Raw genomic sequence first — 22,357 nt, 5'->3', positions numbered from 1 at the left:
TGTGTCCGTGCAGAGCACATCTCCACCCTCCTCCGTCCTGCCTGCCACACAGTGACTTTATAGACAACATCAAGAGCCTCTTGCAGCCTCTGGTTTTCTGTTGGTTTCAGCCAATAGAAAACCCCCACAGGTGCTGAGATGGGGGGAAAAAAAGAGTGAGGGCAGAGTGTTGGTTCCTCCATTTCCCTCTGTTCGGGGTCACCTTGAACCTGGCCACCCCTTGACCAAAGACTCTTCGTGAGGTGACCCTCTCTTTTCAGCCTTCCCCTTCCAGGGTCTGGAAATCTTCTCTCTTCCCTTTAGGCTTAGGGTGGCAACCTCTGGGATACTATAATTTCATATTACGATGAATTCTTGAAAATTCAAGGTAAATCTTTATAAACATTTTTAAAATTTCTCGCAAAAATATCCTTATTACTGAAGACCTTTAAGCCTGCAAGGAGAATACTGAAGCCATGGACCCCTGCCTGGTCCCATCCTAGAAGGCAATCAAAAAGCAAGAACTTTATTCCATCTCTGTCCTCTTTCAGTGTTGTTCAGCAATGGGACTCTGCTAATGAGTCACATTCTAACGTGACTCTTAAGAACACTTGATAGGACTACAACCAGGACAAAGTTCACAAATACTTAAGACTCCTGTTTGGAGGTTCTGGTAGATTTTTTTTTTTAAGATTTTTTTTTTTTAACGTTTATTTATTTTTTGAGAGACAGAGCATGAGCAGGGGAGGGGCAGAGAGAGAGGGGGAGTCACAGAATCGGAAGCAGGCTCCAGGCTCTGAGCTGTCAGCACAGAGCCCGACGCAGGGCTTGAACACACGAGCAGTGAGATCATGACCTGAGCCGAGGTTGGACATTTAACCGACTGAGCCACCTAGGCGCCCCGGTTCTGGTAGATTTGAAGTGGCCACAGATTATTTCTAGTTCCTCCCAGCTGGAGGTGCAGTCTCCTTCCTCACTCTTTTTCTGGGCTGGCCCCATGACTTGTTTTGACCAAGAGCATGTAGTTTGACCTGGTGGGACTTGAAAGCCCCCAAAATTCTTGCTTCTGCCATTTTGAAGGTCTCTGTTTTCAAGCGAAGAAGCCTGGCATGAAAGACCACATATAAAGAGAGACTCAGCTACCCAGCCATCCACTCCAACCTTCTCAGCTGAGGCCCCGTCCATGTGAGAGAGACTACCTTAGATTAACCAGCCCCCGGCAGAGCCATGAGCTGACTGTGGCTGCATGAGTGAGCTCAGGCTAGACCTGCAGAATCGCAAGAAACACTAAATTGTTATTTTGAAGCCACTAAGTTTGGGGGAAGCACAGCCTTTCCTATCTTTCATATCAGAATGTATCTCTCGTGCTTGATGAGAGATAACAATGATGATGATAACAATAAACTTATTCTTCTGTGACCCAACAGAGAACAACTGGGAAAGAATAAGGGCTTTGGAATCAGAGGTCCTTGGATCGGAATGCCCACCCTGTGGCTTGAGGTAGTTTATTTTCCCTCTGTGAGTCTCAGTTTGTCCACCTGTAAAATAGATACATAATAACTGCCTGTGTCATGAGGAAGGCTTCAGAATTTTAAAGGATAGCTAACATAAAGCGCCTATCACAGTACTCAGTGAACACCAGTTCCCTTCCTCAGTATCTGTGCATATGCATGCAAAAGTTGGGACCTGTATCAAATGGCTCTTAGCCCATGGAACTCAAAGTAGGTCCCTGGGCCAGCAGCATCAGCATCCCAGGGGACTTATTCGAAATATACATTTTTAAGTTCCACCCCAGAGCTACTGAGCCAGAAACTCCCGTGTCCTGTATTGGCCCATTAAACCAATTAGAATCGCCAATCTTTCATAAGCTTAGGGAAGGCCAAAACCCCTATATTGCAATATCTAGTCCACATTTCAGCTACATAGCAGCTGCTCAATAAATGTTTGAGGGCAAATGACTACGTTAATGAATGCTTACACAGGTGAGAAAATGAGTGTGTGCATTCAAGCCCTCCTTCAACCCTGTTGTACCAAGGGCACGTCATCTGATCTGACGGCTGCGAGGCTGAGCTAGTGATGTTAATGACTGCAGTATAAGATGGGAACCTCGTTGTTTGGGCTCCATGGATGGGTAGGGAATGACACGGGTGGGGAGGTACAGAATGACTGTTGCGCTTTTGAGATAAAAGAAAGTACTTTCAAAGGCCGGAACAGATGTACTTGGCATGGGTATTTGACAAGAAACTGACAACTAGATTTCATAATGGTATCAGGAAAAGAATCCTACTCTAAAACGCTGGATGGCAACACATGGCCACAAATACCTAATGTCACGAGCTACTTTTTCTGGAAGAGTCTATTACAACCCATTTATAAGCTGGAAATAAGGACAGACCTATCTTAAAGACTCGTCATAGACATTCAAGGAGACAGTGAAAATAAAATGTATGGTACATGGCAAACACTCAACAAATGTTGGCTACTACTGTATTGACTTGTTTTAACTTGACTTATTCAAGGTGAAGACTAGCCCCGCGCTAGGAATACAATGAGCATTAAATTATTCTTTTGATGGAATAAAAGACAACAATAAATTACCAAAGCCTAGGTCTGGCACCTTCTCTGTTTTCCTTTTCCACCACTAGGCGACACCACTGACCTGTCATAACCCATTCCCCTCCACTAGCCTTCAACAGGGCCAACCTTAGCAATCACTGTGGATTAAGGAACAACAACAAAAAGGTATCTATTCTAGAAAGTAACTGTCCTAAATTATTCCTTTGTTTGAGTCTCCTTATTTCTCTGAATTGCCACTGGCTATTTGGTATAAATTTATTATTTCATTTCAGTGTGTACTAAAAAAAGAGTCCTTGTTACTCAGGGAACCAATTCAGCATTTACCTATAGGGACAGGAAAGGGGCATTCATACAACCCCGCTCCACCGTCTCTCTTTGTAGAGGTTTCTTCTGTCACAAGAAAAGGGAACAATTTTCCTTTAGCCTCACAGCCTGCTTCTCTATGACAAGTTGATACAATGTAGTAATTAACCATTAAAATATTGCATATGATTCACATGTTACAGACAAACTAATTTACACCAAGGGCAGGTCTCCAAATCAGCAAAATAACTCTGAAAGCAGGAGAGAGAGAGAGAAAATAAACAAGAGAAAAGGTAAGCAACAGCTGCTATTAAAAGTAACGCCAGGCAGCTAAAACTGGCCTGAATGCATTCCTAAAAATGTAATTAGCCAAATCCTTCTAGAAATTAAACCATCAAAATGACATTATAGTACACTTAAAAAATGTATTTACAGAGTGAAAGAGCAGTCATTCTAGCGTCTCGCTATGTCCTGAGGGTTTCGGTTCGCATAAAGAAAGATGCAGAAGAGAATCCGATATCGTGGCATGAAGTTCAAATTGTCACAGATATATTTTGTGAAATGCTGATTCTTAAGTCCCTCAGCCGTGTGGAAGGGGAGGAAGAATTCACTTAATAAGCTGTTTTGTGGTTTCTTTGTCATCTTGCGGGAAGATTAAAGTGAACAGAACCGATGTCTACCCGTTAGCTTTGCAACTACCGACACTTCTGGACGGGCAATAACCAGAGAGGTGTCGAATTCTCCCAAATTCCTGGAGCTCACTTCTCAGCACGATGGGCATTAATACCCGGGTTCCTTCACAAGGCAAGGGGCAACTGACCTCCTCCTACAAAAGGATCTCAATAAGACAGGACTGCCTGCTGATGACTGTTGAAGAAGTGGACAATTTGTAATTATAGGAGATGCAGTGACTCGTGAACTCATTCGAAATGCCTCCCGATAATATGCCCATTTCCCCGAAGGTGAATGTGAATTTAAGTGACAGGTCCCCAGATAAAGTCACAGAGGTACCAGAAACGCAGCATGCAAATGAGAGCCGGAGGCATTTTGATGACCTTTCTTATTGGCTTTTGAATGACAAATATGCATTAGGAAGTTCCTGGAAGGAAGTTTGGTCATACTCAGGCAGAAGTGGCAGTGAGGAGGGGAGCAGGGTTGCTGAGGAGCAGACAGACGGACATGTGGAAAAGGGGGAGGTGTGCAAAACCTACTAAGAAAAGGCAAGGTGGAGAGTGATGGGGTGATATGGACAATCCATGGCGTGGTCCAAAGAGGGTTACAGAATTCACTCACACAGCCTGTGGTTGTCGAAGCTTGGGAGGAAAATGGCAACAATGTGTAGCTGGAGAGACGGAGCTCTGGGTCTCCAGCTGAAGAGAAGACAGCAGGGAGGGGGAAGACAAGGCATCCAAGGCTGCCAAGAGCCTGAGTCCCCAGCATGCGTGGTGACCGGCAAGGGAAGGTGGGGTGGCCGTGATGTTTTGTGTCCAGACAGCAAAGGCCTCAACGACTAATTATTCGATGTTGTTCAGTATCATACACGTGACCTGTTATCTCAGGCTGCTGGGTGGCCCCGCCTACTCTTAATCTATGCTAACATGATTAGCTGTCGGAAATACACCACCATTGGCCAAAATGCATGAAACCAGATGAGTAAGTTATGAATCAGAAATTAAGGTCCTACTCTCCCTTGATTTATAAAAAGTCTGGGACTGAATGACACAGCCTTGGATACCAAAAGCAATTGCCTCCTTAAGTGGCCTCCAAAGATAGCCACCTTCAAATTTCTTCCCTCTCTATAAGCACATGCTAGTCCTCACATCAAGAATTGGGGTCTAGGGGTGCCTGGGTGGCTCAATCGGTTAAGCGTCCGACTCTTCGTTTCAGCTCACATCATGATCTCACAGTTTCGCGAGTTCGAGCCCCGCATCAGGCTCAGCACTGGCTTCATACAGGCTGCTTGCGATTTATTCTCTTTCTCTCTCAGCCCCTCCCCCATTGGCACCGTCTCCGTCTCTCTCAAAATAAACAAACTTAAAAAAAAAAAAAAGAATTGGGGTCTAATTCTCACTGATGTTCTGAAACTGACTTGTACAGGTTAGTGAGAGACAAGTACAAAATCTGGGGGAAATCTGAAAACTCACCATTTGCAAATTAAACACAGCCATTACAAAACTTGAATTACATATTTTACGTTAAGTTGTATCAAAAATAGAAGTCAGAATCTGAAACACACTCTTTCATAATTATTTTATTATCTGTTACTATTATCTGTGCTCTTTAGATTATTTGTATCTATAATAGCTGCATGGGAAAAATGCTATTATAATGGCATGCTTCTGCACATCTCTTCCCTATTTGTTTTGTGTGACAAATAAAATTATAATATATTTAAAGTCTACAGTTTAATGACTTGATATGTGTATGTATTTGATATAATATACTTAAAGTCTGCAATTCGACGATGGGTATGTATGAGAAGGGATTCCCACAATGAAATGAATTAGTACATACATCCATCACCTCACGTAGGTACATTTTTATCTTTTTCCTTTTTTTTCTCTTGGTGAGAACATTCACGATCTACTCTTTTTGCAAATTCCAATTATACAATAAAGTATTATCAACTATTCCCAATTCTGTTTTGATAATATCATATGGGTACTTCCAAATTAGCCATAGTAGAAATTTACACTACAGAAATTGGCCAACACTACAAGTCAAAGGTTTTTTTTTTTTTCTTTTTCTTTTTTTTATTGTTGTATTGTTTATCTATAGCAGGTTAGGAAACTACAGTCCACAGACCCAAAGCAGCTCACTCACTGACTGTTTTTGTATGGCCCATGAGCTAAACATTTTCTCTCTTTTTTAAACATTTTTTAATGTTTTTATTTTTGAGAGAGAGACAGAGACAGAGACAGAGCATGAGTGGGGAAGGGGCAGAGAAAGAGGGAGACACAGAATCGGAAGCAGGCTCCAGGCTCCGAGCGGTGAGCACAGAGCCCGACGCGGGGCTCGAACCCATGAGCTGTGAGATCATGACCTGAGCCGAAGTCGGACGCTCAACCGACCGAGCCACCCAGGCGCCCCTAAACATTTTCAAATAGCTGCTATTTAAGTTCCTGTATACTATCCTCAATCTTGCATCTTAGACCACAAAGTCTAAATTATTTCCCACCTGGATCTCTATGGGAATAATTTGCCAGGTCTGGACTTAAGAAAGTTATAGAGAAGAAGTTAATAATTCAAGTTAAACTTCCAAGCGTGTTGTGTCTCTAGCCATCACATTGTGAACAGCATGTGCACAAAACCATGCTGTTGTTGACAAACGGGTGGAGTTCAGACAAAAGTCTTTGTGGTATCATTGTCTTGTTAGGGGAAACAAAAATATCAACTGTATTCTTGTTTGAAACTAGAGCTGTGCATCACCTGCAATGTACAAGTTGCACAAAAATTAATTCATTCATATGAGATTTAATCAACTGTATGATTATTTATGAAAAAGGGGTTTTTAGAAATTGTGTGCTATATATTCTTTATATCAGTAATATGTGTGTGTGTGTGTGTGTGTGTGTGTGTGTGCACACCTATATATTTTTTCCAGACGTTTACCAGCGTACTCCTAATTTCCCTTGTGTCATCAGTCTGGGCTGATCTCTGAGACTTGCATGAACAATCGAAAATGATGGAAGTCATATTCTGAGACACTTCACGTTAGGCCACAAGAATTGCAGCTGCTGCCCGAGTCTCTCAGAAAGCTCGCTCTTGTGGGGGGGCGCCTGGGTGGCTCAGTGGGTTGAGCGCCTGACTTCGGCTCAAGTCATGATCTCGCGGTTCGCGAGTTCAAGCCCCACGTCCGGCTCTGTGCTGACAGCTCGGAGCCTGGAGCCTGCTTCGGATTCTGTGTCTCCCCCTCTTTGTCCCTCCCCCACTCCTATTCTGTCTCTCTCTCTCTCTCTCTCTCTCTCAAAAATAAACAAACATTAAAAAAAAAAAAAAAGCTCGCTCTCGTGATTGTCTCTCTTGGAACCTACGTGCCACACTGGGCGAAACTCAAGCCAGGTGACGGTCACAACTGAGCTCACAGTTAACCGCCACCTGACTGTTAACTGCATGAGAAATTTTGAGCAAGCACCGTCCAGCTGAACTCGATAAACCCATAGAATATGAGAAATTCTAACTCCTATAACCTCCACGTTCTGGGAATGGCTTGCTACACAGCAGCACATGACTGGAATACGGTTTCGCTTTGGGGAGGAGGCAGTGAGGGGGCAGCTAATTGGACCCAACACATCATGATCTCAGGAATCCTGGCTCGGGGGACTGCAGCCCTGTTTTGTTCCGAGCTCTTGGTTCAGAAGCAAGTACAAGGACATGTTTGGCGGGGAGGGGGGGGGGCGGGCTTGAAAACAAAATGTAACAGAAAGGGGGGAATGGTAATGAATAATACACATCCACCTTTGCTTATAAATCGGAATCACCTCCGCTAGAGATGCAAGTGAAATACCCTCGAGCACTGACTCTACCTTGTTCCTTCCAGTCAACCCCACCCGGGCTTCCCGGACCGGCGCTCGGCTCCTTCCGCAGCCTGCTTGTTTGCTTTCTGCACCAAGTCAAATCCCCATTTTTGTTTGAGGCCAGCATCGCTTAAATTCCCCTCCCCGCCCCAGCCTCGTTGCATCCTCTCTCATTATCTCATTCCCACTGCACAGCTGCCTAGGGAAGTCAGTGGGAATTGCTGAGCCCGGAGGAGAGGTTTATGCCCGGGGAAGGCTCTGTGTTTTCTCTAGCCCCCTTCCCGTCTCCTCCACGTAAACGCGTTTTTATCAGGATTACAGGAGAGAAGGACAGAGGCCCAGGGCACTACCCTGTGCCAAGGAAAGCACAAAGCACAATGAGTAACTTTACAGTCTTTAAACTCTGGATCGCCATCTATCTCATTCCTGCGGCAAAATGGTAGCTAGAAAAGCTACGTTGAGGTATTTTGTACAATGTAGGGAAAGAAATGCCCAGAAGTCGGGCTAGATGGGCCAAGTTCTGTGAATCCATATGTCAAGTCCATCTGAAATCGGCCAATCGGTTAAACAGAGAAAAGTTGTCAACAAACATCAACTTAGCTCCAACTTAACTCAAGCTGTAGATATGAAAGAGGAATCCCATCATAAGGCATTAGAAGGCACTTCTAGATAGGCTGGTTTTCAGGCTTCTTTGGTGTCTTTGGGGTATTTTTGGCCATCTACAGAAGGAGCTACCTACATACAAACTGTAAGGATTCTAAATATGATAAGCGTCAGCTGCTTAGTACATTTTGTTTCAAAGACAAAGTGCTGTTGCCACCGATATGATAAGCCAGTTTTTAAATAAGGATTTTTAAGTCTCTCATCTCAGTTATGTCTTATTACCAAGAACCACTCATTGTAGCTCCAAAGGAATGTTAGTCCACTTTTATGGTTCTTTCTTTCTTTTTTTTTTCATCCTGCCACTGTCCTCAAGAAGCTACGAATTAGTGGCTCTAAATTCATCCTTCAGATGCCTCACACACACTGATTATTAAATTCACACAATGAGGGGCGCCTGCGTGGCTCAGTTGGTTAAGCGTCCGACTTGAGCTCAGGTCACGATCTCGCGGTCCGTGAGTTCGAGCCCCGCGTCAGGCTCTGGGCTGATGGCTCAGAGCCTGGAGCCTGCTTCCGATTCTGTGTCTTCCTCTCTCTCTCCCCCTCCCCCGTTCATGCTCTGTCTCTCTCTGTCCCAAAATAAATAAATGTTAAAAAAAAAAATAAATAAATAAATAAATAAATTCACACAACGAAAGTTACCGTGTTTGGCATTTCCTTCAACCCCCTTTGGACCCTTGGGCCAGGCATGAACTGAGAACTCCTGACACCTCAACTATGCAGAGTTTTGTTACTTGGGGTTAGTATAATGCTCAAAAGTAATACTGCTTCATTCCAATAAAAAAATCTCTACCGGGGCGCCTGGGTGGCTCCGTCGGTTAAGCGTCTGACTTCGGCTCAGGTCATGATCTCACGGTTCGCGGATTTGAGCCCTACATCAGGCTCTGTGCTGACAGCTCAGAGTCTGGAGCCTGCTTCAGATTCTGTGTCTCCCTCTTTCTGCCCCTCCCCTGCTCGTGCTCTGTCTCTCTCTCTCAGAAACAAACTTAAAAAAAAAAACTCTACCAGTAAATTTTTTTTCAATAACTGCTCTCCATTTGGAGTACTGATCTGAAAACGTTAAATCACAGCAAGGTAAACCAGAATACTCCTGTTCTTGAATTCTAGAAACGGGCTGAGAAGAAACATCACACTTTCCTTCCTACACGGTACGTCCTACCCAGTCCCTTGCCCCGTAATCTTTGTTCCTATTTACTTTTATGTACTTGCTTTATTGACCAAATCTCCTCTATATCAGGGGCCGAAAGTTACTTTCAGTATGAATATTTGGGAGTTAGATGATGTTTATAAATAAAAACTAATGATTTTTAAAAGAAGCAAAGAAGTGAAGACAAAGAGGAAGAAGGGCTGGTATGAAGAGTAGAGAAAAGACGGATTCAACCAAGGACGGCTTGGGGACGTCTAGCCTGCAATCACTGACTCTAGACGACTCACTGGTGAAGCCCAGAGGGGGCTCAAAGCCTACAACTAGCCTTGCCCAAGGGTATCATATCCCAAGCAGTGAAAACAGTACTGGGGTGGGACAAACGTGGATTTTACTTCTGACTGTACTTTGGACAAATGATCTAACCTCTTAAGATTCCAATGCCCTCACCTGCAAGATGGAGATCGTGGCAAAGACTGGCTAAGTATTTTTCAAGGTGGTTCTTCTTGGACACGTAGCTCGACTACATTTCTTTGCTTCCCTGCAGCCAGACGTGACCACGGGACTGCACCGACGAAAGGTGAGCAGAAGTGATGGATGCTACGTGTGGTCCTCCGAGCTCTTCCCCCCCTCGGTGATAGAATGGAGATGCCTGCAGGCATCTTGGGAGCTACACAGTGAGCATGGTCTCTGGGTCACCCTCGGCCACTGGACCAGGAACACCAAAGTGGATCACTGCACCAGCAAAACCTGAACAATTTCCGTGTTGAGTCTCTGAGAGTTGGGGGTTTATCTGATACAGCTGTTAGAGCTACCTTAACCCCTACAGGGGGGACCACAGCACGCTTGTCTCATGAGCTTTCTGCGAGGGTTAAATGAGATGATGCTTGCAAGTCCTCACTCTACTGTCTGCTACGCAATGAGTGTTCGCTATCAAATGTTAACTCTTTAGCAAGGAGGAGCCGGCATGCCCGGATAGTAGATGAAATGGAGGCACTTATGACTTAAAAACCTGGAGGCGAGGTTGCACAGATTTCCACTGGTTGGCCAGTTGGGTTTGAAAAGTCACCTTCGGTGTAAGCGTTTGGTGTTTTAAAGAATATGCTAAACAAAAATAATCTATGCTCCCTGGAAATATTAACTGTTATGCATTCCATGACACAACAAAGTACGTACTTACTCTAACGGTGCTTCCATCTTGAACTCCAGAATCTCTAAACTCAAACAGTGAGAAATCATATTTGGTGCTTAAAATCGGTATACCAGATTTTGGACTGGTGTGCACAAGTCTTAAAGCCCCGGTTACAATGGTTCTCATGATGCTTCACTGCGGCCTTAGAAAATGTTCCCTTTTGTTAGGGAAGAGTTTAACAGTGATCTTGGGAATTCATTTTGGTCTGGGCTCTAAACGCTAAGGGAAAATGTTGGTACTTTTCCCTCCGCGGCGTTCCAAGGTGCAGCTTGGCTGGTAATCTCTACAGGGCAGAATGAGTCAGCGGTCTGAGTCACTTTACCAGAATGTATCCCATGTGTTCTGTTCCAGGTCTCAAATAGCAGAGTGGCTGGTCATGAGGAGGCCCCGGGCTGAGAGCACAGCATAACCCTAGAGAGAAAACAAGCCCTAACACTTCCCTCAGACTCCAGCTCCAAATAAAGGAGTCGAAATGTCAAGGGTAGAAAATCCCCACTGTTCCTCATTTAAAGGAAATTGATTTGAAATGAAAGTAAGCGGAAGCAGCAACACATCAAATGTGCTTAGCAGGCAATGGGTTCATTCAGACAGTCTTGTAAGTTTTATTCCTTGAAATTGTCGGGAAATGACTACTTTTATAAAAGTATACTTTACTGGTTGAATTGTGTCCCCCTCCCCACCCCCAGATTTATATATTGAAGTCCTAACTTCCAGTACCTCAGAATGTGACCTTATTTGGACAGAGTGTCGCTGCAGATATAGTAAAGATGAGGTCATTGAGTGGGCTCTAATCCAGTATGGCTGGTGTCCACATAAAAAAGGGCAAATTTGGACACAGAGACAAGGAGAGAGGAAAGATGATGGGAAAATAAAGGCTGAAGGGTGCCCTGGTGGCTCAGTCGTTAGGTTGACTAGTCGTTCGTCAGACAAGCGTCTGACTCTTGCTTTCGGCTCAGGTCATGATCTCACGGTTTGTGAGTTTGAGCCCTGCACTGAGCCCTGATTTGGGTTCCCTGCTGTCAGCAAAGAGCCCACTTTGGATCCTCTGTCCCCCACTCTCTCTGCCCTTCCCCACTCACGTGGGGAATATGTAGTGTGTAAGCCCCACAAGATGTGTGCTATATTTGGACTCAGAACAACCTGGAGGTCATGTGAAAGGGAGAGCATATCTTCTCCGTGGTCCTAGCCTCCAAGTCCTCCTTGTTAAGAAGGGCTCCCCCTCTGGCCATGCTTCTGGTAAAGGCCACTTTGTATCTACTGCTCCTCAAAGTTACATTCATTCTGACCTCATATGGAGCAGAGCACCGAAATTCTGTATCATTACAATTATTTGCTTTCTGTGGTAGATCTTTCAATAATGTCTACAACACTGATTAGATTACAACTCTTATTTGTGATATATACTACCATGAAAATGAGGAAGAAAGGGGTTAGTAGCTTTCTCCTTACAACATGGAGGGCCAGAGGTGACCCAGCTGTCAAAGCAATGGTTTTACCTCCTAAACCTAATTTACCTCAATTAACTTAAAATATTGTCTAACTGTGATTGAATAAATACATGAAACGAGCTTGAAATTAATGGAAGACACGATAACTATTTCAGTCCTAAGCTGGTCCTTTAGACTTAATTTTGCAAGAGTTTCAGGGAATGTTATAAACAATGGAGAATTTATAAAAGTCATCAGGAAGTAGCTAAGTCTTGAGATACGCTGAAGTATCTACAAGACTATGAAACTTAGAAACTATGAGACTTAGAAACTCATAGGAACTGGGGCGCCTGGGCGGCTCAATCGGTTGGGTGACCCACTCTTGATTTCAGCTCAGGTCATGATCTTACGGTTTGTGAGTTTGAGACCCACGTTGGGCTCTATGTTGATAGCTTGGAGCCTACTTGGGATTCTCTCTCTCTCCCTCTCTCTGCCCTGCCCCTGCTAATGCGCGCTCTCTCTCTCTCTCTCTCTCTCTCTCTCTCTCTCTCTCTCTCAAAATAAATAAATAAACTTTAAAAAGATTTAAAAAAAGAAACCCAGAGGAACTAAAAATATTTCTTTGAGAATCCAAAGGGCGTTTAGACAGCTGCTCCAAAACACACAGAATAAGATTGTGGGTATTCCATCATGATTTTAAAAAGTGAGGCCCATGGGAATGGAAAGGAGGCTGAAATATAATCAAATGTGAGTAGGGATCAGAAAACACTACATCACGGGATGCTCTGTGGAGAAAACCAAACTCTTCCCTTAACTGGGAGATTTTTTCCAACAGACAGACTGAATAAATAACGTGCGTTTTCTCTTTCAAAGAAATCATAGGAAGTTACTAAGGAGATGCTTCCCCATTTCTCAGTCATCTTTACTATCCCCATTATGCACAAGTGAAAAGCTCTCATTCAGCTGATGGGAGTTTAATCTGTGTACCCTTCTTTACATATACAAATGTCCTTCCTCCTCCCAGAAGATCATATAGTGTTTCCAGAGATATACTTAACTGCCTGATTAATTACTGGACCTCTATGTAAATTACTGTAAACATGTAGATGATCATTTTATCACTTATTCAGCTTGGCCAACATTTACAGTTTAACATATCTGACAAAGCCATTTATATACCCCTATAATATAACTAAAGGTACGTGAAAGCTATGGTAAGCCTATAATAATAGCCTTAAAATAATTTGCTAACTACAGACAGTTCCCTAAGCAATTACAAGATGCTGTATGTTAATTTAGAAAGGAATGCCAAACAAGGCATTTAAAACCTAATAAGATGCCATTAAATGAAGGGAGACAGGGGAGGGAGGAGGGGAAAGAAAACCCTAAGGCTCGAACTAGGAGAAATGATTCTCTGAGCTACTGACCCTTGCAAGATCCACGTTTTCCTTGGGTTTCTATACACAAAGCAGATTTCTAATTGAAGGTGATTATCTAGTTACTACATCCCAAATTGCATGTGTTTCTTGTATTGAGTCACATCCACATCTGATTATATGGAGCATTTATCAATACGAAAGTCCATAGAAATAATTGAGTCAACGTACGAACTACATACAATGAGAACGTGCTCTATAAACCATGAGGCACTGTATAACCACCAAATGTGATTATCTCCAGTGACAACAGTCTGCCTCCTGGTACTCATATGGATCTATTCAGATTGACATCTGAATTATGATGTCAATCCACTGGGACTAAACTTCCCACAGAAATTACAGAAAAAAAAGCACCTGGTTTGCTCTTGGTTTTTCTGAGGTATGGATACCTCCTGCGTACCTGCTGGTCACTAGAAATACACACGTCGATATCGTCATCAACACCATGAGGAAAAAGAAAAAGCATGGCAACACACGATTCTAAAAACAAAAAGATGAAGGGCTATACAGCACTTTTTGTCGACATAAACTTGAGAGCTGAGTGCCTCGATCAAGGCAACGTAACAGTAAAGAAATACGCAGACTTCTGCATGGCACAAATGTGCTTCTGTAAAATATCATCCCCGTTAGTTAGGTTAATTAAGATGAACATACAAGTCATTGAAAACCCCCAAAGTCGACAAAAGATAATTTACCAAGGAAACACACAAAGGCAAAAGTAATATTCACTCTGAGTCATTCATTTAACAGATTAGAAGGAGCGTCTTATGAATTACTTGAGCTGTCACCATTGATTACCAAAAATGACACGCATCCAAATAGCTTACAAGGGCCAAAGGACAACCTGTTTTCCTACAAAAGTTCGATGGACAATGTGGGCTGGTGCACAGAACGAGTGGAAGTGAATCCCACATACAATCGCCGCTATTAAGCGGACTATACATACGCACACATACAAACTTGAGTATTTGCGTTGTAGGTTTTGTTGTACTCAGATGAATGAAATAGCACTCATCCTGGGAATCCATGTTTGGCATTTTTCATTGACTTAGCACAGTGTTTCCATCCAAAATAATAACCTGCATTCCTAGTCAAATATATCACAACGAAGCATTCAAAGCAAAAGACCGACACTGACTTATGCTGTAGAATAATCTTTTGTAAAATTTGTCATTGCCACCCCCCTGAAAATAAACATTCCCACCCTTACCTCGAGGGTCATGTTCACGGTACTGATGGCCACTTTTATTTCTCCATCTGACAGTTCTTTTATGTCCTTCAGCATTGTCTGTTCAATACTTAAACCTACAGATGAGAGGGGAAAAACATTATTTACACTTGGGGAACTGTTTTGGGTAATATCAAGGGACTATGGAAAGAATTCACCCTGTTAATTTCAATGTATTCTCCCAATAAGATCTCTTTTACCCATAACGAACACACACATTGAAGCAAAAATCACATCAGAGACAGTATTTGCACCAGTTAGGTTCCTAGCAAGAAATAGAATTCACCCCTCGTCTCACACACGCACACACACACACACACATACACACACACACACACACAGAGTTTTTAATGGTAGGACACATACAGAAGTATGGGTGGGGCCAAGAAAATGAATAACAGATGGTGAGGCATCCAGACACTGGCAAAGGGACAAGGGAAGAAACAGACCTGAAAGTACAGGAGGGGGGCCGTCAAAAACTTAGTGCCAAATCAGTAAGGACGCAAGGGAGAAATAGTACAGCCTCTTTATTCTCCTTTCTTGGATCCTCACATCCCATGTGTTACTAACGCTTTTCACTATCCAGAAGGCAGAGGATTAAACACTCGGAGGTCAGCCTCTAGAGGCCCACAGCAGACCAGGGCAGAGAATGGAATGGGGAGGAGTGAGCCAATGACAAAAACCTAACATAATCATGCAAGCTAGCTAAGGAATACATCGCAAGATCAAAATTTGCTTTCAGGATGGATTCAGTTGGGCCTTCATATTTTCTATTGTAATTTGATTCAAAGTGCACTTCATAGGGGCACCTGGGTGGCTCAGTCGGTGAAGCGTCCGACTTCAGCTCAAGTCATGATCTCGCGGTTCGTGGGTTCCAGCCCTGCATGCGGCTCTGTGCTGACAGCTCAGAGCCTGGAGCCTGCTTCGGATTCTGTGCCTCCCTCTCTCTCTGCCCCTCCCCCACTTGTGCTCTGTCTCTCTCTCCCTCTCTCTGAAAAATAAATAAATGTAAAAAAATTAAAAAAAAAAAATTAGAACTCTCTGCCAATCACAGCAGTGTGGGGAAACAGACGGGTATGAAATATTTTCCTTTGACTTGAAGACTAACAGGCCACAATCTATCACACGGCAGCATAAAATGAGTTATAGAATATATTGTGACATTAAAATCTTGGTCTAGTCTTGAAAGTGAATGACAAAACGCACCCCATCGTGCGGCCACACTTACACCTACACGCATGCGTGTACGTTGGGAGCAAATGCGCCGGGGCCCCGCCCACACGTCCTCACACCTTCCGTGGCCGTGCGCCCCGGGCATGACGCCCAACCACGAAAGCCCGCTCTGGGGGGATTAACAGCCCCCGGGACTGAGCAGCCCCCAACGGTCCAGTGGCATGATGGTGAATATTTAACAACCAACAGCAAAGCTTGATCTGTAGCGTTTGTTCATCCCCGTGGTGGCAAGACTCCCACCAGGGCTGATTTCCAGCTGCCAACCCGACATAATCCAATTCACAAAACTCCTGAGTTTTAACAACTGGCCCCTGGAGCTTGGATGAGCAAGTTCTAACACACTTGGGATCTAACACACATGGGATAACACTGAGGAGCAATTCCTCTCTCTTTCCCCGGGCTCCCCCCCGCAGGGTGACGGTATGGCTTCCCACAGAGCTAACCTGCCCCATAAGCCCCTCCGTCCCCTCTCAGTGGTTCTTGGGTCCCTCTCCAAAATAAACTGCTTTGCCTCTGGCTCTGTCCCCGGGGGATTCCAAACTGAGGGAGAAAGCTTTGTCTGGGGCTGGCCTGGTCACTCGCCAGCTGTGTGCGTGATGACCAGAAAGCAAAGCCGCCCTTCTGTGCCTCAGGGTTCACATCTGGAAACTGGGGGTAATACCTGTCAGGATTGTCATGAAGACTCATATAATCCGTGCCAAGTTATTCCAGCATCCGTAAATTATATGTTTCTCATCATGATGAAACAACTGAGCCAGGAAATCCACTGTCTTGATAAAGCTTCGATTTAGAGAATAATTTTATCTGCTTAGCTGTCTTCTCTCTTTTTTTCTTTCTAAAATTAATTGATTTATGAAATCCCGTTGTACTTGACGTTGCTCCTGCCACATTGCTCAGAATAGAACCTTCTCGGCACAGGGATTTCAGGTAATGAGGCATCCGGGGTGCATGTCAGACACGTGAATTACCCATACATGCAGACGCAAAGGCCCCAGAGGTGAGTCTGTGGTACGGGCTGCCTGCTTCCAGGCGAGTCAACATCATGTGCCTGACAATCTTCCACAAGCACGGACAGTAGGGAGGAAAACAAAGGCGCTGGCAACGTGCCATCCCAGAAACCATCCCTACTCAGGCGCTGTGACAGAGCCGGGGGACAGAGTCACTCACCCTGAGCACTGAATTGGGTCTCCTGCAGGACGTTGATAATGTCCTCTCTCGGAGGCAAGCTGGGAAATTTTTCTTCCAGGATAGAGAGAATTTCTTCCTGCTTCTCTGAGATCTTCTCGGATTCCATGGTCATCCACTTGAAAAGGATGCTACCTAAAAGACATGAATGAAAATGGCCTTTCACTTTCCAGCCAAGCCAGGATGGGAGCCAGGAAAATCCATGTTTTCTGGCTTGTCTATCCATACTTCCACTTTCAGTTTCTTGTCTGGACCAGAGGCCTCCATGGAGTAGCTTTCAAGAGGCAGGTGTTAGAAAACGCTTCAGATACTGTCTGCCCCGCCTCTCTGATCGCCAGGTATTAATCTCTGCAATGTAACAGCCTATTGCACACTTCGTAGGACAGAGTTTATGGGTAAAGGAACAAAATGGATAGCTTTCCCCACCCACACAAACCTACAAAAATGATATACATGTTTTTATCATTTCAGAATGGAATTTAAGGGCAAACTCTTTTAAAATACTAATATTATTTACTATTTCCCTTTAATATTCCCTTTAAGAAACCACAGAGGAGACTGCTTCCACTCATCACATTACAGGGCTCACATATGAACTTCTTCCTTTTAACAACTCAAGGACTGCATAGTCTCACTGTCAGCAGGAAAGGAATCGGACAAGGTGGTGAATCTGGAGCCCATTCTCAATCTCCCAGGAACCACACACTTCTTCGAAGTGACTGTTATCCATTTATAAGAATTCACAAGCTGGGGGTAAATTACAGGCCTCGATTACACAGTAATTTGCCAACAGGAATGACCATCCTCTGACAAACTCCTGGGATTTTCTGTGCACAATCTCACCATGAAAAGGAGGATTTGCCACTTGTCACATCCCCTTCCCCTGTATCTTGATCCGGGCTAACATGGAGCCACGGGGGAGAGAAAAGTTTTACTTATGATGAATGACGAAACTCTCTAAAAGTCGCCACACCTGTTGATTAATCAAGGTGTCACCATCTCTCCCAACATGGGGCTCGAACTCATGACCCTGAGATCAAGAGCCACCTGTTCCACTGAGCCAGCCAGGTGCCCCACCACTTGCCCGTTTTAAAACAGAAATAATACTGCTTTCCCAGCTTGCAAAGTTATATTGAGAATCAGTGAATGCAAATATCATAATAACAGTAAATATGCCAAATATATTTAAAGCATTTATTTAAAGCATTTCATTTATTTATTTAAAGCATTTCATTCATTCATTCATTCATTCATTCATTCATTCCTTCAACAAAGAAGCACTTGCTATGGGCAGGGCACAATGCTAGATGCAATGATTCAAGACTGAGATACAGACATTCATGTCCCTTGAAGCTCATAGTCGTTTAGGGGCTACAAATAAGTAAATACATACAATTCCATCATTAGAGGGACGAGGAATATCACTGGGGAATACACAGTAGTCTAGATCTAGACCAGAATCTAGGAGTCACAAAAAGCTTTGTAGAGAGAGTTAACCTTGGCTGAGACTTGACGGATAACTTAATGTAAAGGAAAAGTAAGAAGATCATGGTCACGTAGACCAGGTGCAAAGGCACTGAGGTGGGAGAGACTCTGGAGGGATTCTTGCAAAACGTAAATGTGAGGGGCACCTGGGTGGCTCAGTCGGTTAAGCATCCAACTCTTGATTTCAGCTCAGATCGTGATCTCACGGGTGGTGGGACTGAGCCCCGTGTTGGACACTGCACTTACAGTGAGAAGCCTGCTTGGGATTCTCTCTCCCTCTCTCTCTCTCTGCCCCTCACCCATCCCCCCCCTTTCTCTCTCACTCAAAAATAAATAAATACACGTTAAAAAAAGAATCCCTCTAGCTACCAAGCAGAGAATGAATCAGACAAAGCATACCAGGAGAATTAGAAGGCTGTTTTAGATGAGTGTCAGGGAAGAAGCAGTCCACAGGCGGAGAAGTGGACAGATTCAAGATAAATTATCATTTAAAGGTGGGGAGCAGCCAGCTGGATTCTTCGGTCTGACAATTTCTGGCACAGAATCCAAAACATAAAGATGGCTTTTCCACTCTTTGTTGAGGCAACGGTGAGTCTGAATTTCAAAAAAGACCCTCATCTGCTTCTGGCTCTGATAAACTACTTGTACCAAGAACAAGGAGAAAAGCTAGATAAAAGACCAAAAAAAAAAAACAATTACACTAAAATATATTTTAAAAAATCTGTGAGGACATCAGGCAGTTACCCAGGTGACTATCTTAAAAGTGAAGATCGTGGAGAGAAGGAAAGCGTGAAGGGGTGACGCCCACGCTTGGTGTTGTTCGTCCTCTCTGGGTATTTGTTAATTTAGAAGTTGTAGCTAATGAGACAAGAAGATTCACAGACCTGACAATAGTTTCACAGGGATAGGGAGGCAAAAATTGAGGTTTAGGGCTCTCTGCAGAGAAGGAGTCTCGGGTTAAATATGCTTGACTTTACGCCGATAAAGTTTGCTGACCTCTACCACAGCCAAAGGATGAAGCAAGAATAGATTAGTCCTCAAGACGACGCAAGTCCTGATTTGAGTCAGCTCAAACACAAAATAGATGAAGTTTCTCTGACATTCTTCTGGCTACCTCTGGTGCCGGAAGCCTGTCCTCTCTGGGGCAAACACATCTCATCATCCATCGCTTCACTGTCTCTACACCTTTCATGTATGCTGTTCAGCAATCAGTGACAAATTACCAGGCATTAAAAAATATATATATGATCAAATGACTGAAAAGTTCAGGGGGGAAAAAAAAACTCATGAGAGAAGGAACGGAAACAGAACTAGAGGGAATTTTTAAAAAGAAGCTGGAGAATTACAGTAGAGAATTAGAATCTATAAATAAAATATGCAACAGAAATTTTTAAACTGCAAGTTTAATCATTGAATGTAAGAACTCAAAAAAAAAAATAGGCATGCCTGGGTGGCTCAGTTGGTTGAGTGTCTGACTTTGGCTCAGGTCTTGATCTCACAGTTTGTGGGTTCCGGCCCTGCGTCGGGCTCTGTGCTGACGGCTCAGAGCCTGGAGCCTGCTTCGGATTTTGTGTGTGTGTCTTTCTCTGACCCTCCCCTGCTTGCGCTCTGTCTCTCTCTCTCAAAAAATAAAATAAAGGGGTGCCTGGGTGGCTCATTCAGTTGAGCGTCCGACTTCAGTTTAGGTCACAATCTTGCAGTTGGTGTGATCGAGCCCTGCATTAGGCTCTGTGCTGACAGCTCAGAGCCTGGAGCCTGCTTCTGATTCTGTGTGGGTGTCTCTCTCTCTCTCTACCCCTCCCCTGTTCATGCTCGGTCTCTCGCCCTCAAAATAAAACAAGCATTTAAAAACTAAATAAGTAAAATAAAAAGTTTAAAAAAAACGTATAAAAAGAACTCAAAAAATATGTTCAATGACAGATGAGATCCACTGAGAAGATTAGTAAATTGGAAACTAAGTCAGAAGAAAATCTCCATGCTGAAGTATGGAGAGACTAAAGGGATGAAAAATCTACAGATGAGCATAAGAGACCCGGGGAACATGGAGAAAAGGCCTGACATACATGCAATGGAAGTTTCCCTTGGAGGAGAGAAAAACGGGACTAAGATTATATTTAAAAAGGCAACAGCCAATCACCTTTCAAAATTAATGAAAGATATTACTCCACAGTATTTGTGTTCAACTATGAACCCAAATCAGGATAAACACAAAGAAAAAGACCTCTAGCCATATGACACTAAAACTGCTAAAAATTACAGAGAATAGAAATTTGAAATCAATCAGAAAAAGACAACATGACTGTCAAAGGTACAACATGACTGTCAAAGGTACAAAGAGCTGACCTCCCCCAAAATGACGAAAGTCAGAAGACAATGGAATTGTCTGCAGAGTACGGATAGAAAATAATTGCCAATCTAAATTTCTGTCCTGAGTGAACACATGAAAAAATGAAGGCAAAATACAGACGTTTCCAGAAAAATAAACTGAAATGGTGTGCCAAGAGAAAACCCACACTGAAAGCAAGTAGCAGCAGAAGGAAACCATTATATGTGGAAGCAAAGAAATGAAGGAAGAAAAGAGGTACACTGGAGAACGAGAATGCGTGGATGAGAATAAATCAATGTTCATGGCATAAAACAATTGCCATATCTTATGGAGTTTTAAATTTATGCGTGATTAAAATACATTCCAGTGGCAACAAATTGCAGAAGGCACCAAGTAGAGGTAAATCGCTCTACGGTTCTTGGATTGTCAGGAAAGTGATCAAAATATCAATTTCTATGAAATTAGAATTGTATGTTATAACACGTATGTAACCACTAAAATAGCTTTCTTAAATAACTGATATCTCACAAACCAATGGGGGGGGGGAAATGTAATAGCAAAAATACTTTAATATAATAGGAGTAAAGAAATAAGGAAACGGAAGAAATGTGAGACAAGTTGAAAACAAACAGCAAAGGGGCGCCCGGGGGGCTCAGTCGGTTGAGCGTCCAACTTCAGTTCGGGTCACGATCTCATGGTTCGTGAGTTCGAGCCCCGCATCGGGCTCTGTGCTGACAGCTCGAAGCTTGGAGCCTGGAGCCTGCTTCGGGTTCTGTGTCTCCCTTTCCCTCTGCCCCTCTGCCTCTCACACCTCTCACACTCTGTCTCTCTCTCTCTCTGTCTCAAAAATAAATATTTTTTTTAAAAGACAAAATTATCAAACTGAATTTTAAAAGCCATAATAGCAATATCCTGTTTTGACTTATGCCTTGGGGTGCCCGGGTGGCTTGGTCAGTTAAGTGGCTGACTTTGTAAAAGCACACCTGAGATATGGTGAAATATGTTGAGATATGTGGAAAGACTGAAAGTAAAAAAGTAGAAAAGATGGAACAATTGTATGATATATTAATTGGGGACAAAGTAGACTAAAGTTCCCTAAGAACTGGTAGGGAAAAAAGTCTGTAAAGATGTAGAATATTTGAGCAACAGGAGTAGCAAAGTTGACCAAACTGGCGGGTATTAAACACTGTCATCAACAATGGCGGACTAGACGTTCTTGTTTAGCACAAATAAGACGTTAACCCAAACTGACCATCTGTTGAGGCATAAATCAAGTCTTTTTTTATTTTTTTAATGTTTACTTTTGAGAGACGGGGTGGGGGGGTGGGGAGGAAGGGTGGAGAAAGAGGGGGACACAGAATCCAAAGCAGGCTCCAGGCTCTGAGCTGTCAACACAGAGCCCAACGCGAGGCTCGGACCCATGAACTGTGAAATCATGACCTGAGCTGAAGTCGGCCACCTAACTGATCAAGCCACCCAGGTGCCTCAAGTCTTAACAAATTTCAAAAAATTGCAACCACAGAGTTACCATCTATGGCCACCATAACAGTCTGAAAATCAGTAATAGAACAAAACTAGAAAATTCCCAAATATTAGAAAATTAAACAACACACTTTTTTTTTTTAATGTTTATTTTATTTTTGAAAGAGAGAACGTGTAAGC

The 22,357-nt window shown here is 43.4% G+C and overlaps 1 protein-coding gene across 1 annotated transcript in view; it reads right to left on the bottom strand.

Annotated features, from left to right (window-relative positions):
- The window catches only part of PRUNE2 (prune homolog 2 with BCH domain), a 273,699-nt gene that overhangs the window by 171,105 nt on the left and 80,237 nt on the right, over window positions 1–22,357 (bottom strand). Inside the window, exons 5-6 of the mRNA XM_047831091.1 lie at window positions 16,867–17,019; window positions 14,449–14,543 (exon numbers count right to left, since the gene is read on the bottom strand). Coding sequence (XP_047687047.1) covers window positions 14,449–14,543; window positions 16,867–17,019 — 248 coding nt within the window. The remainder of the gene's footprint in view (window positions 1–14,448; window positions 14,544–16,866; window positions 17,020–22,357) is intronic.

This window comes from Prionailurus viverrinus, chromosome D4 (genome assembly GCF_022837055.1).
Source record: "Prionailurus viverrinus isolate Anna chromosome D4, UM_Priviv_1.0, whole genome shotgun sequence".
NCBI lineage: Eukaryota > Metazoa > Chordata > Mammalia > Carnivora > Felidae > Prionailurus > Prionailurus viverrinus.
The sequence above is the reverse complement of the archived record's forward strand: the minus strand, read 5'-3'. Positions and strand labels throughout refer to the sequence as shown.